This window comes from Helobdella robusta (assembly GCF_000326865.2).
Source record: "Helobdella robusta unplaced genomic scaffold HELROscaffold_14, whole genome shotgun sequence".
NCBI lineage: Eukaryota > Metazoa > Annelida > Clitellata > Rhynchobdellida > Glossiphoniidae > Helobdella > Helobdella robusta.
The window spans coordinates 190,570-205,569 of NW_008703782.1; the positions used below are offsets into that span (position 1 = coordinate 190,570).

Consider the following 15,000-nt stretch of genomic DNA (forward strand, 5'->3'; position numbering starts at 1 on the left):
AATAGGATTTTATAACTATTTCATTATTGATATTTGATATTTGGAGTTAGAAAATAAAAGGATGTTCTCATTATATAAACCAGGGTTGGGCAAACTACGAAATTAAGTACATGTGCGGCCCTTCAAAGGTAAAATAGTTCTCAGTGCGGCCCTCACAGCAAAAAGTTCCTTCCCCTCTTCCCTGATATAACTAATAGTAATAATAATAAAAATGAAGAACCATTTTGAATGTAAACCAAAGCAGTGAGATTTCATAAACATGTAACTGAAGTCACTCGACGAAATGTCAATTTTTGTCTGCCTTGTTAAAGATGTTTATGTATGTATGTCTGTGTGTGTGTGTGTGTGTGTGTGTGTGTGTGTGTGTGTGTGTGTGTGTGTGCGTGCGTTATTTGTGAATGTACTGTTTATGAAAATTGAAGCAAACATTTAACCTAACTCGAGTACTTTAGGTGCACATGCACTCGAACGCATAAACTTAAAAAATATACAAAAGTTCTTCCAGCACACTCATAAACACACATACACCTCTCCACACACATTTCCACACACACTTCCACACACACACAAACACACACACCAAACACACATATACATTCATTCAACCACACATCACATACAAACACAGACATACTTGTGTACACGCGCACAGATAGATAAGCACACAGGCGCACACACACACACACACTTTTTCCACATGCACACTGCAAACTCTTACACATATACTCAAATCACACACACACACAAACACACACACGCTCATCTTTATAAACATGTATAAACAACTGATCAATTGTATTGTTTGTGTATATATATTCATTCATTCGTTAGTTCGTTCGCTCATTCACTCACTCATGCATTCATCTATTCATTCATTCACTTATCTATCCATGCATCCGTTCATCTATACATGAATTCATTCCTTCATTCCTTCATTATAATTTTTCGAATGCGATTAAAAGTGCATTTATGTAAAGATCAACAGAGCCACAGAACAACACAGATCGTCATCATCTTTTACGTCATCATCATCATCGTAATCTCTTACGTCATCATCATCATCATCGTCATCATCTTTAAACATTCAAATGATACTTTATTAACATTGCACTGTTAGAGATGTAACATAATAATTTGTATTGTATTTTATTTCAGAGAAACAAACACACACACACACACACACACACACACACACATACATACACATACATACATACACACACTTGTGTGGAAGAATGTTTCAGTAAACAAATAAGACAAACTTAATAAGATGATACCTTGTGAGTGCGGTTATGGTTTGATGCTACTTGATCCATCTATCATTCATTTATTCATTTGTTCGTTCATTCGATCTTTCATTCATTCGTTCGTTCGTTCATTCATTCATTCATTCTTTCACTCATTCATTTATTCATTCTTTCGTTCGTTCGTTCGTTCATTCATTCATTCATTCATTCTTTCACTCATTCATTTATTCATTCTTTCGTTCGTTCGTTCGTTCGTTCGTTCATTCGTTCGTTCGTCCGTTCATTCATTCATTCATTCTTTCACTCATTCATTTATTCATTCTTTCTTTCGTTCATCAATCAATCCATCCATCTGACAATGTATTATATGACCGAATTATTTGGTTAAGTGTTTCATATCTGCATCAACACCAGATCATTCAACAAGTTATGTTCTCTCCTTCACTCACTCATTCATTCATTCCCACGCTCATTCAATCAATCAATCCGTCAATCACTCACTCTCTCAATCACTCACTCTCTTAATCACTCAGTCTCTCAATCACTCACTCACTCATTCGTTCGTTCATTCAATCAATCATTTGTTCATCTATTCATTCATTGATTTACTCAACGGTTAATCGACAAAAAAATTTCTTTTTCTTTTTATAATTCAGTTATTTATTAACAAAAGCTATTTTGTTATTTACTTGTTGAAAGTTCGTCGTGTTTCATTGTTGCACTTGTGATATGTGTGTGTAAGTGTGTGTGCGTTTGTGTGTGCGTGCGTGTGTGTGTATGTGTGTGTGTGCGTGTGTCCGCTTATTGTATCGTCATCATCATCATCATCGTCGTCGTCATCACCATCATCATCGTCGTCGTCATCACCATCATCATCGTCACCATCATCACCATCATCACCACCACCATCATCATCGTCATCATTCGTGTTTTTCTTAACAGCAATAAGCAAATAATAGCCCCAACTAACCATGCCAGGAAGAAGGCCAGTTATAGACGTCATCAACATCCTCCATCTTGTCCGCCATGACATTTCATGACATCACATTTCCTAAACGGAAGTTCCGAGTGTTAGTGTCGGTTGGTCGGTCGGACGCGGATGATGTTTGATATTTTTTTTGTAGAGCGCATTTTTTAAAAGAGCAATTTAGATCGTGATTATACGATGTTGAACAAGTGGTTCTTTTAAACGGGACATTGACGAATGGCTTATAATAACAAAAGGCTGTATTTCACGCAGATTATGTTGAATTTTTGTCAAACTGCAAATGATTGTCACGGATTAAACTAAACTATTTTTCTCCTTAATTTATTTACCTCAATCTAACCGAGTCACTGAAACTTTGATTATTTAATAATACGAAGAGTACTAAAAAGAGGTAATCTTTTTCAGTAATAACGCTACTGCTACTTATAAATATAATTAATGATAAATTGTAGTTGTAGTAGTAACAGCAATAAAAATAAAATAAAAATAATATTTGGCCAGCCCTAGAGTCCTTAGTAACGGTATCCTAGCGAGTGAGTAAAAGTGAAAAAGTTGTAAAGGTATTCAATCAATAAGAGAGAGCAAATCCGTAGACTAAATTAAGCATTCAAAATCATAAATTTGATGAATTTTCACGTCCATATTTGAAAATTTAAGACACTAATTTATGAAATAATTTCAATTTCCAAATGTCTACTGCAAAGCCAACACTTAATTACATTCTACCGAAAGATGGTGCATTAATTCAGGAAGATGTGCCCACAATGATACTATGCAAGCCAAAAATACTTCCACTAAAGTCCGTAACTCTTGAAAAGTTAGAGAAAATGCAATCAGAGGCGGAAAAGCAGGCAAAGCAATTACAAAAGGATGAAGCAAATATGGCAAATTCGGTTCTTAACGACGGTAAGGATGACGAAAACGCTGGGCCCAAAAGAGTTGATAGATTGATTTTGTGATATTGTTATTCGAAATTACTTTGTATCGCATGCTGTTAACATTGTCAATTAATTATTTTTATTTAAATCTTTTATTCATTAATAAAGATTTTAAAATAAATGTTTTAAATTAAAAAAAAACTACTAAATCAAAAATTAAGATTTTGAACTATCATCAACATTATCATCTCTGTCATTATTCGTTAAACCAAGAACACCATTAACCATGCAACTACTATCACCATCCTTATTATTATTATTATTATTATTATTAACATTAGTATTATTTTTCGCAATTTTATTTTTTATTGGATACTTAAGTCCACTTTTAAGTAAATGTTCTTTGCTGTGGTGTACGACAGCCCCATGCTCCATTTGAAATCTGCACAGTGCTTCCAGCGGCTTCATGAGAACCTGATTAGGAAAATTAGGGAAAGAAATAAAAATGAATAGTACAGTCATTTGTGGCCCTGAAGTTTAACTATGTTTTATTAATTAATTAATTAAAATGAAACAGTAAGTCAAAAATCCAAAATTATTAAATTAAAAAAGACAAAAAAAGTAAGATTACAAGATAATAAATACATGTGTTACATATATACAATAAAAAGAGAAAAAAAAGAAAAATAAAGAAAGAGAGAGAGAAAAATAGAAATAGAGAGACAGAGAGAGAACGCCAAACATCACCAACTTCATATACATCTGGCCGATCTTCTAATATAGAAACAGCCAGCGCAACACTTTCAACTGTTGAAAGACCATCGTCAGTTGGTTGGGTTCTTATTGTGTATTTGCTGACGCCTATGCTATTTAGTTTTACCTAAAATTAGGAATTGGGAAAAAAAATGGCTGACTTTCTTGTAAATGGAAAAAGTTCCATAGATATATCATAAATAGAATGCAGTAAAAATGTTAACACTAAGTGATGCATGTAAAGCTTCGCGGAAAAGTAATAAAATAGACAAGCATTCATTCATTTTCAAATCATTCATTCATTCAATAAATCATCATTCATTCATTCAATAAATCATCATTCATTCATTCAATAAATCATCATTCATTCATTCAATCAATCAATCAAAATTGAAATCAAAACCTGTTTCATGTTATGAAGAAATTCATTACAGAAATAAATTCCCTTAGCATGATGCCAAGTGCCATCAAGTACAAATAAATTATGATAATTAGATAAATTATCATTTCTATTTTTAGCTCTAAGATCGTCATTGTAGTAATCTTCAATGTATTCTTGGATGTTGACTGATTGTGGGGACGGATAGAGTAGAATGCTATTCGATTCTTTGGATATTTCTATTAGATTTTGAAACCTAAATTTTTTGGTAGTAAATTACAATGATTAAATGAATGGATGAATGAAGAACTACGCTGAATGAATGAATGAGTAAATGAATGAATGAACGCATGGATTAATGCATGATTGATTGGATGAACAGTAAATCAAGCAAGATATTAACAAATATTGATTAGAAAATAACAAGATGAAAATTTTAAAAAATAACTTTTAATTTTAACCAAAGAATAAAATAACTACAATGACAAAGAAAAGAAACAAAGGAACAACCACCATTCACCTAGATGGGGGGAACTTTTTCCCTTGAAACAACTGGCAGTAGTCATCGTGAAATGTCCGAAATAGCATTGCAGCCGTCTGGAGACACCTGGACTCCTTTAATAAAATTGAGCAATTGATTGTTTAACTAATAAAGTAATTAATTTAACAAATAATTAATCTCATATTCATTTAATTAATTAATTAATTAATCAATTAATTAATCGTTATTATAACTATAGTAACATTGTTAATCAGTAGAAATGTAAGAGAAAAAGTCAAATTTGAACAGGTACTCAAGTAGTTGTTAGAGAGAGAGAGAGAGGGAGAGAGAGAGAGGGAGAGAGAGAGAGAGAGAGAGAAAGAGCTGAGCTATCCATCTGTATTCTAGCCTATCATATCACGGTATAAATAGATGAGATATGAATGATGAAGTTGCCATAGTGTATGTGTATGTATTGGATGGTATGGTTTTTTTTTTAGTAGTTTTTAAGATAAGTTTAAGATCAAATTTATAAATTTAGGAGTCATTTTACAAAATTTATCAATCCCCTCAAGCTAATTTAGAAGTCATTTAAAATAAGATCTTAAAAAAAGATACTGTTGATATTAATATCAATGGTTAATTTAATAATAGCTAACAAATTAAGTCTCATAGTTTTAATACCTGCTGAGTTGGTACAATGCATACAATTATATACCAAATCAACCTCACACCTCTCTTTATAATATCTATTTGATTTACTATTACTTACTACCATGATAGATTAGAATACAGATAGATAGATACTAGATATCAGATAGTATAGTTATTTATACTTTATATCAGTATTATTAGATATAGATATATATCAAAAAAACTCTCTAGTTCTTGTCTAGTCTAGTACCAGTTTGAGTTTAGTTAGCAATCCTAGAATTCAATCTTCTCATCATTTTATAAAAAATTAAAATAATTACAAATAAATTTATAATTATTATTATAGTTCAATAACAAATTCATCCAGTTTTTTACAAGTTCATAACAAGTTGAAAACATCCAAATTTATTATTTTAAATTAAATAAAAAATGAATTTTATAATTTTTTAAAAATAACTAACTTGCAACCAGCGCAAATCTTACGTTTAGCTTTAGTAGTAGGAACAGCAATCGAGTTAGAATCTCCAACGCAAATCTCATCAGACATTTCATTTTCTTCAGCCATTTTAAATTTAACAATCAAAGTTAACTTTAATTGAAAAAAAACCTGATTATTTTAAATAATTTCGTCTACAAAAGTTCGTGACGGCGATATTTAAGAACAATATTTACCATAGACAAACCAATTAAAGATAAATTAAAAAAGAAACGGAGCAAAGATATTAAACTGCACCAGATAAAATAGATGGAAACCCGGATAAGATAACAAGAAACACACACACACACACGCACATATATATATATATATATACACACACGTACACAGACACATAAACATTGATTGATATATGTACACAGTTGGTGAAACTACTAAAACTTTGATAGACAGAATTTAATTTGTTCATCTTTTTTTCCGCCTATCCTCATGAAACAAAATGGCAAGCCACACATATACAATTATATATATATATATATATATTTATAATATATAGTAAATATAAGTATATGTGTGTAATCATTCCAATCAACGAATAAGTATACAAATAAACAAGTATGACAAATAAATATTTGAAAAAAAGAAAATGATTGAATGAATGAGTGAATCAATGAACAAATGAATAAAACTACGTACATGCATACATACATCCCACAAAGAGATATCAGAACATAGAAAAATGAAAAAATTTTGAAATCATGACCAAAAAACAAAAAAAAGATAACATCTTATGATTTATCTAGATTGAGCGTCGAAATCTTAACAATTAATAAAAATAATCATGAGAATAATTAATTAATAATTAATTAATTAATCCAATTAATGGAAAGCATCATTACAGATCACTGAATCAGGAAATTTGGAAAGAAAAACACACACACACACGCACACACGCGCGCACAAATAAAAATTTCATTACAATTATCTCAAAAATAATAAAAAAGTTAATAAACTAAATCACAAAACATAAAAAAAACAGAAAAAAAAATCATTAAGTACTCCGACGATTGACCTTAAACAATTGGACCATTCAAATTCTTTCATCGAACCTCAACCAATTAACAACGTATAATATATCTATATATTTAAATTTATCAAATTTATCGATTAATCAGATCAAAGTAGGTCATAGAAGTAGTCCAGGCCCTGACCTATTTCCCATATGGATATCCCTACCCCTAATTTTTTGGCCAATCGTATGCGCATGTCGATGGAGAGCAGTGTGGGGTAGTAAAGCAGGTAGTCATTCGATTTCGCCCTGTTCAAAAAAGGTAGGTGGTTTTTTGCATTAATTAACATAAATTAATGAATAATCTTGCATGAGTTTACACCAATTGATGAATAAATTTCCATATATTAACATGAATTTATGAGTAAGAATGCCTAAATTTGTATAAATTAAGGAATAATCTTTGCATAAGTTGATTAATAAGTTACATATTAATATTAATTAATGAATAATCTTGCATGAGTTTACACCAATTGATGAATAAATTTCCATAAATAAACATGAATTTATGAGTAAGAATGCCTAAATTTGTATAAATTAAGGAATAATCTTTGCATAAGTTGATTAATAAGTTATATATTAATTTTTTACCATAAATTTAGCCATCATCATCATCATCATCGACATCATCATCATCATCAACGCCATCATCATCATCATAAATAATAACTGCATCATCATCACCATCCTTATTGTTGACCTGTATTTAATATAATGCTCCGCCGTGGAATTCTCCCAATGTATCTTGGGCTTGTGGGCGGATAGTATCTCTAAGTATCTATTATGGAGAAACGACAGTATCATGCATATGAAATAGATACAATATAACATACATATTATGCATAAACATCATCTGAGAATCTCTTTGACGTGAAACCAAATCTCCAAATGAGAAAGAGGGAGAGAGAGAGAGAGAGAGAGAGAGAAAGAAAGAAAGAGAGAAAAAAAGATATGGAAAGATAGAAAGCGCCTTTGATCATAACACCAATCAATCCATGTATCACACATCTAGTGTGTATGATACCCCATAGTATCAAGATGTGTACGATACACCATAGTATCAAGATGTGTATGATATCCCATAGCATCAAGATGTGTATGATATCCCATAGTATCAAGATAGAGGCGACACTAACTGCTTTCCCATGACGGCGTGAAACGTGGCGTGGTTCGAGAACTGGTAGCCGTAGAAATTCAGACCGATTAGGATCTTCTTCCTAATAGGAGAAGAAATGTTCGGTTCGAGGAAGTCCACACACGCTTCTACCCAGTTTATTGGACTGTTCGGACCTGGTCTTTGTGTGTGTGTGTGTGTGCGTGTGCGTTTTGTATGCTTCTATGTATGCCTGTATGTGTGTAGTGTAAATGAATGTACGTTTACATACATGTTTGTAGCCATGCATGTGTGTGCATATATGTAAATGCACCATTGGCGTGATTTGTTTTTAACCCAAATTTGAAAACATTTTTAAAAAATTCTATCGGAATGCAATTTTATAATAATAGCCAAAACACGCAACTAACACTTTTAATTCAATTAAGCAAAACTGGAAATGTATAGCCACAAAAAATTTTAAAATACATCAACATTTTCATTTTGCCATTACAAAACCCTGGACATATCTCAATATGAACAAGAGTATAAACGTAATAATAATAATAATAATAATATAATAACAATAATTATTATTATCATAATTATAATCAGTATGAAGAAATAATTTAAATAACCTCGACGGCTCAGAATAGTCGTACGTCATAAGGCTTATGGCGTCTACAAATTTTATCAACCTACTGAAATCTAACTGGGTCAGAACGCCACTTTTTATGTTTCTAGGTCAAAATAATAATAATAATAATAATAGGTTAGTATTAACCATAATCATAATAACTCATTACCCCCTGGTTATTGGCGGTGGTAGTACCAGAATTATCTTCTTATTGAGTTCCCTCATAGCCTGGTGCAAGTGGCCCATGAAATGGATGGTCTCACTTTTATTTGTTTAAGGGGTGGTCAAGTTAGAAAAATAACAATCATTAATAATAATAATAATTATTATTACTATTATAATTATTATTGTAATTATAACTGAAATCATGATAATTACAATTCACACTCACTCCTTATATCTTCCCATATTTTGTGACCATAGTTCAATTACTACCCCATCGAAATTCTTCCTCTGAGACAATAACAACAATAATAAAAATAATAATAACAATAGAAATAACAATAACAACAGTAACAATAACGACAGTAACAACAACAACAACAACAACGACGACAACTAACAACAACAACTAACAACGACAACTAACAACAGTAATATCAATGATTGACTCAATGCAGGCGCCCATTTCACTTTCAGTGGAGAAAAACGTCTGCATGTCGGCGCTAGTCCATCCATCAAATATTATCCGGGGTACTGATACGTGATTGGTCGACGTCGACGATGACGTCACGACGATGACGTCACGACGATGACGTCACGACGATGACGTCACGACGATGATTACGAAGATGAAGATGGCAAGGTTAATATAACAAATGTAATTGTAAAGATCATGGCAATAGTGACTGTAACAACGAAAACGATGATGACATGAATATTAAAGAGCAGTGACACATCAGGAAACTAACCAATAGCAACGCTCCCTGATCTTGCAACTTCAGCAGCCCAGACTGTGTGCATAAATTATGTTAATTATTTTCAACAGTAACATAAAAATGACGTATAAATGGATATAATTAGAAAAAAAATGAAAGAATTATTACACAATAACGAAAAATTTACTACAACAAAAAACAATAACGACAACAGTAACCAAAAACCCTAAAAAAATATACCAGAATTAATATCATGTTTGCCCTTAATTTCGTAGTTGTTGGTAGTTTTCCTAACTATCTGCAGCCAAACTGGTGACACATAGGTGAACTTGTGTGAAAATATCTTTGCTATGTCATACCCATGGTTATTCCACTGTGTGTGTATTTATTTAGAGGATTATGACTGGTTGGATTGAGTTGGTTAAGGGAGTGTAACTGGTGGAATATGATTGGTTGAGAAAATATGAAGAAATGTACCCAATGGAATGTGAAAAACCCATGATTGGCTGATAAAATACAACTGAAACAAATATGATTGGTTTGTAGAATATAAAATATTATAACAATATAACGCCATAACTTCAAAACAGATAAAGATGAAGATAAAGCTTCATATAAGTATTATAACACTATAATTTTATAATAAATAGAACACTAAATAAATATTATGACACCATAATTATACCGGAGTTACATAGGCCAATGTGATGCCGTCAAACTTTTTCACTTCCTTCTCGACATCGCAGTATGAACTATGATCTTTCAAAATGTCTGACGCTTTCACATTTTTCGCTACTAAACCCCTTTGGTAAACGTTGTCTATGGATGGCGTTATCTGTTGGAAGGTAAATTTTGATTGGTTTGTACAATGACATGGTGAAATGAGATTGGTTAGTAGTGGAATATGTGTGATATTAATAAAATATGATTGGTTAATGATGAATTATTTATGGTGGTGAAATATGATTAATTAGTTGGTTGGTTGGTGAAAAAATTATGATGTTGAGATAAGCATCTATTAAATTACTTTTGTAATAGCTTGTAGATTTAAAAAAATATATAATTATAATTAATAATTTGTTTTTTGTTTTGTTTGTCAATTAGAATTAATAAAAAAATTGCTAAATAGATAAATTAAAATAAACATACAAGCGATGATGTAATGAGCTAATAAAAAAACAAGCACACCACTAACTTTGACACTGTTTTTGCTTTGCTTTTTCTTGTCAGATTTGCTAAGTGTTGCATCTGTGTCCAGGTGAACCAGTAAGAATGCCACAATCACAAGTGAAAAACTACGTGATTTCATTTTTTTTTCTAAAATAAACCGGAGTGACAGAAAAATAAAAATGTCCAAAAAATGATCTAAATTATAACGAAGAGGAAATGTGTTGGATTAGACGGAGACGATGACTTTTTAAATTGAAAAATTTTAAGTCAACGTCTATTTTTTGAAGATAATTATTTAAAAGTAAATTTAAGTTATTACCGTACCATTGAATTATTTTGTAAATTATTTATCTTCTACGTTTATGTACTTGTTACTTAGAATAGTATTTATTCAGCAGTAGTAAAATTTGTAGCATTAGTAGTGTAGTAGCAGTAGTGGTAGTAGCAGCAACTTCATTCGCTTTCCCTTTATTTTTCGTTCTTCTCAATTCAACTATGTGATTGACGTTATTTTTGCGTTTATTCATCCATTCGTTAGTCTATTAATTCATTTTCATTCATTCATAATGACACACACACACGCACGCACACACACACACGCACACACACAAAGTACCGTTCAAATAGCATTGCAGAAAAAATCATTCAAGAGCCACCTATAATGATACCACCAACGCCGAAAAAATGAATATTACTAACTATCACATCTAAAATACATTTTTTTTTATTATAAAAATGATAAAAAAGAATTTTAATGCGGTATTAATTTATTGACATTTATTTATTTATTGACTTATTTACATCACATAGTTGGCAGGCAGGGTAAACTAGAAAATCTTATGCCCAGTTAACAAAATGACGTCACCATTGATTAAATCAAAATAATAATAATAAAAATAACAATAACAATAGAAACATCAATAAAACCTTATGAAATATATGAGACAATGATGAATAATAATAAAATAATACAAATGATAATAAATTGGTCAACCAATCCCGATAAAATTCACCCAATCCATCGGACAACTCCAGCCAATCAGGTTTAAGGACGTCATCGTCATTAATTATCACAAAAACAAGATCCAAACAACAACAACAACAACAATGAATTAATAACAATAATTACAACAACTATTATTATTATTGTTGTTGTTGTAGATGCATATAGTGTTTATGCGAAACTGAGTGAGATACGTTATCGAGATACTGACCTAAATAAAATTCAGCGGGGAATACATGCATGCATGCACATCAGACTAATATGAAATAATAATAATAATAATTGTTATTAATGTTATTACATTTGAAAATAAAAATTTTGATTGTTGATTGATTTATTCATAATATAACGACACATGCATGCATGCATGCATGTATGTATTTCTGCTGAATTTTTGTTTCCTCAACTGTATTACCGTATTTACATCCCGCCTTACTACAACTGCACATATGTATGTATGTATGTATGTTTGTTTGTTTGTTTGTTTGTATGTTTGTATGTTTGTATGTATGTATGTATGTATGTATGTAAGTATGTATGTATGTAAGTATGTATGTATGTATGTATGTATGTTTGTATGTATGCAGTTGTAGGATCAGCAGGATGTTTAACCTCAGCAGCCTTCAGCTTCAGCCGAATCGCCCGAATCTTTGGTGACAGCCATCGTAGTAAAGACCTGAAAATAATTATAATAAATATAATTAAAAGTTATAATTATGATAATTATGAATGAGTGGATGGCACAAAAGTGAGGCGAGTGGCTGAATTTTCTGTTGGCATGAAATGGTTATAAGGGGTAAAAATCAAAAAATGTGTCTGATGAGTTTGTTCAGAGATATGCTAATGTAAGTAGTCTGTGTATAAGTGTATCTGACTCATTCACTGACTCACTCATTCACTGACTCACTCACTCGCTCACTCATTCATTCACTCAATCAAGAAAGCAAGCAATCAATCAAGCACCTCAGCACAAGTAGGATGGATGCCAATGGAGCTATCAAAGTCATCTTTCGTTGCAAACATCTTCATAGCAACTGTCCAGCCTAATCAATCAATCAATCAATCAATCAATCAATCAATCAATCAATCAATCAATCAATCAATCAATCAATCAATCAATCAGTCAATCAATCAATCAACCAACCGAGCGATCGAAAAACCGAGCAATCAATAAACCGAGCAATTAAACGATCAATCAATTATCCAATTTTTTTTTCTCCCTCTTTAGTTCAATTTTTATTAAATCATTCGCCATTCAATGATTCTTATCATCCCCTACTTGATGATCATCATCAACATCACATTCATCCTAATCATCATCATCATCATCATCACTCTCGTCATCATCATCAGCAGCAGCAACATCGTCCTCACGACTGACCCTGTGTTATCTCCCCTGCGTTTGGTCCAGCTATGTGAAGTCCAACAACTCTTTTCTAGAAAATAAAAATAGAAAGATGGAGTGAAAAATCAATCAGTCGATCAATCAATCAATCAATCAATCAATCAATCAATCAATCAATCAATCAATCAATCAATCAATCAATCAATCAATCAATCAACCAATCAGTCAATCAATCAACCAGTCGATCAACCAACTTTCAAAGACTTGACACAAACAAGCTTGGCGTAGCACTGAAAATCATGGTGGGGAACTTGCCATTCCAGAGGGACAAAATTTGAATGAAACACCTGCAAAGTGTGCGTGTGTGTGTGTACGCGCGTGTGCGTGTGTACGTGCGTGTACGTGTGTGTGTGTACGCGCGTGTGCGTGCGCGCGTGTGTACGTGCGTGAACAACTCACATAATCTATATCCTTACTTTTAATTAGGCTACACACAAACACAAAGGCACACAAACCAACCTCAACATCATGGCTACCATAGGTCTCAATAGCTGTCTCCTCACTGAGGCCAATGCAACCGTACTCCAGTGGGGTGAAGACAGTGGTCGGTACGTTAATGTAGTCGCACTGATTGGTTGGTTGGTTGATTGGTTGGTTAGTTGATTGGTTGGTTGGTTAGTTGATTGGTTGGTTGGTTGGATGGTTGATTGGTTGATTGGATGGTTGATTGGTTGGTTGGTTGATTGGTTAGTTGGTTGGTTGGTTGGTTGATAGGTTTATTGAATCAATGATTAACTGAATGGTTGATTAATTGGTTGATTAGTTAGTTGGTTGGTTTATTGATTAATGAAATAATTTTTTAACTTCTCATTCAAAACGAAATGAAACAAAGTAAGCAGCAGAAACAAAATTCTTCTCGCCAGCCACCAACCAACTGACCAAAGTCATCTCTCCGGCGAACAACCTCCTGGCCAACAACTTCCCGGCCCTAATCGCTACTGGGGTGAGTTCGGGCCTGCCATCTACGATGTCCCCAACGGCGAAGATGTATGGCGTTGAGGTACACTCACGCTCGTTGCATTTTATATAGCCTGACCTGATTGGGCGGTTGATTGAAGGTACGATTGGCTGATAAACTAGTTAATCGAACAATCAATCAAGTATAAAAAAATTTAATCCTTCAATCAATGAATCAATGAATCAATCAATCAATGAATCAACCAATCAATCAATCATGCAATCAATCAATCAATCAATCAACCAACCAATCAATCAATCATGCAGTCAATCAATCAAACAATCAATCAAACAATCAATCAATCAACCAACCGACCAATCGACCAACTAACTTCTTATCAAAGTTAACACCAACGGCATTCAGATTGAGATCAGCTGTGCATGGAACCCGACCAATAGCCAACAAAATCTGCCATGTTTTTTTGATAAATTTTCCACTATTACTACTACCATTACTACTGCTGCTACGATCGCTACAACAGCTGCTACTACAATCGCTACTACAGCTGCTACTGTTGCCATGACCTTTACTAGTATTAATGATAAAATGCTAACAGTATTATATTCATCGTCAACTTGGATTTCATCTCCATTATCCTTACTGTTGAGACCCGTGACCCTATAGGTCCCTGGCTTACCGGGCTCTGCATCCTTGACCTTTTCGATCTGATTGGTTGGTTGGTAGATTGGTTGGTTGGTTGGTTAATTGGTTGGCTGATTGGTTGGCTGATTGGTTGGCTGATTGGTTTGTCGATTGGTTGGATGGATGTGAGGATTGTTGATCAGTCGGTTGTATGATAAGTTTATTTTTGAAAACCGGCCAATCACAATCAAACCGACTGATCACACACACACACACATACGCACGCACGCACGCACACGACAAGCAGCACCAATAAACAGACCTTAGTAGGTATGAACCCACGGAGGAACTTGATATCGCATACGTCCTCCATGTACTTGCCAATCAGG

General features: G+C 32.8%; 4 protein-coding genes across 4 annotated transcripts in view; 1 reads left to right on the forward strand and 3 right to left on the reverse strand.

Moving 5' to 3' along the window:
* Nucleotides 1-2,924: 2,924 nt before the first annotated feature.
* HELRODRAFT_148455 (hypothetical protein) lies at nt 2,925-3,095 on the forward strand (the record flags this gene model as incomplete). The annotated part of the gene is made up of 1 exon (XM_009014504.1): nt 2,925-3,095. A coding segment is annotated over one exon (171 nt), but the record flags the coding sequence as incomplete, so codon positions are not given.
* A 234-nt stretch (nt 3,096-3,329) lies between these two features.
* HELRODRAFT_74273 (hypothetical protein) lies at nt 3,330-4,863 on the reverse strand (the record flags this gene model as incomplete). The annotated part of the gene is made up of 4 exons (XM_009014505.1): nt 3,330-3,587; nt 3,865-3,993; nt 4,270-4,501; nt 4,766-4,863. Coding segments are annotated over 4 exons (717 nt in total), but the record flags the coding sequence as incomplete, so codon positions are not given.
* Nucleotides 4,864-6,992: 2,129 nt separating this feature from the next.
* Nucleotides 6,993-10,310, reverse strand: HELRODRAFT_74077 (hypothetical protein; the record flags this gene model as incomplete). Its single annotated transcript, XM_009014506.1, has 10 exons — nt 6,993-7,134; nt 7,586-7,663; nt 8,022-8,180; nt 8,617-8,718; nt 8,785-8,877; nt 9,007-9,068; nt 9,205-9,311; nt 9,527-9,568; nt 9,734-9,866; nt 10,179-10,310. Coding segments are annotated over 10 exons (1,050 nt in total), but the record flags the coding sequence as incomplete, so codon positions are not given.
* A 1,071-nt stretch (nt 10,311-11,381) lies between these two features.
* HELRODRAFT_186760 (hypothetical protein) overlaps nt 11,382-15,000 on the reverse strand; it is an 8,532-nt gene continuing 4,913 nt past the window's right edge. The window contains exons 13-21 of the mRNA XM_009014507.1: nt 14,934-15,000; nt 14,584-14,694; nt 14,361-14,437; nt 13,951-14,107; nt 13,531-13,638; nt 13,266-13,358; nt 13,048-13,102; nt 12,630-12,709; nt 11,382-12,342 (exon numbers count right to left, since the gene is read on the reverse strand). The exon at nt 14,934-15,000 is cut by the window's right edge and continues 112 nt beyond it. Coding sequence (XP_009012755.1) covers nt 12,280-12,342; nt 12,630-12,709; nt 13,048-13,102; nt 13,266-13,358; nt 13,531-13,638; nt 13,951-14,107; nt 14,361-14,437; nt 14,584-14,694; nt 14,934-15,000 — 811 coding nt within the window. The 3' untranslated portion in view covers nt 11,382-12,279. The remainder of the gene's footprint in view (nt 12,343-12,629; nt 12,710-13,047; nt 13,103-13,265; nt 13,359-13,530; nt 13,639-13,950; nt 14,108-14,360; nt 14,438-14,583; nt 14,695-14,933) is intronic.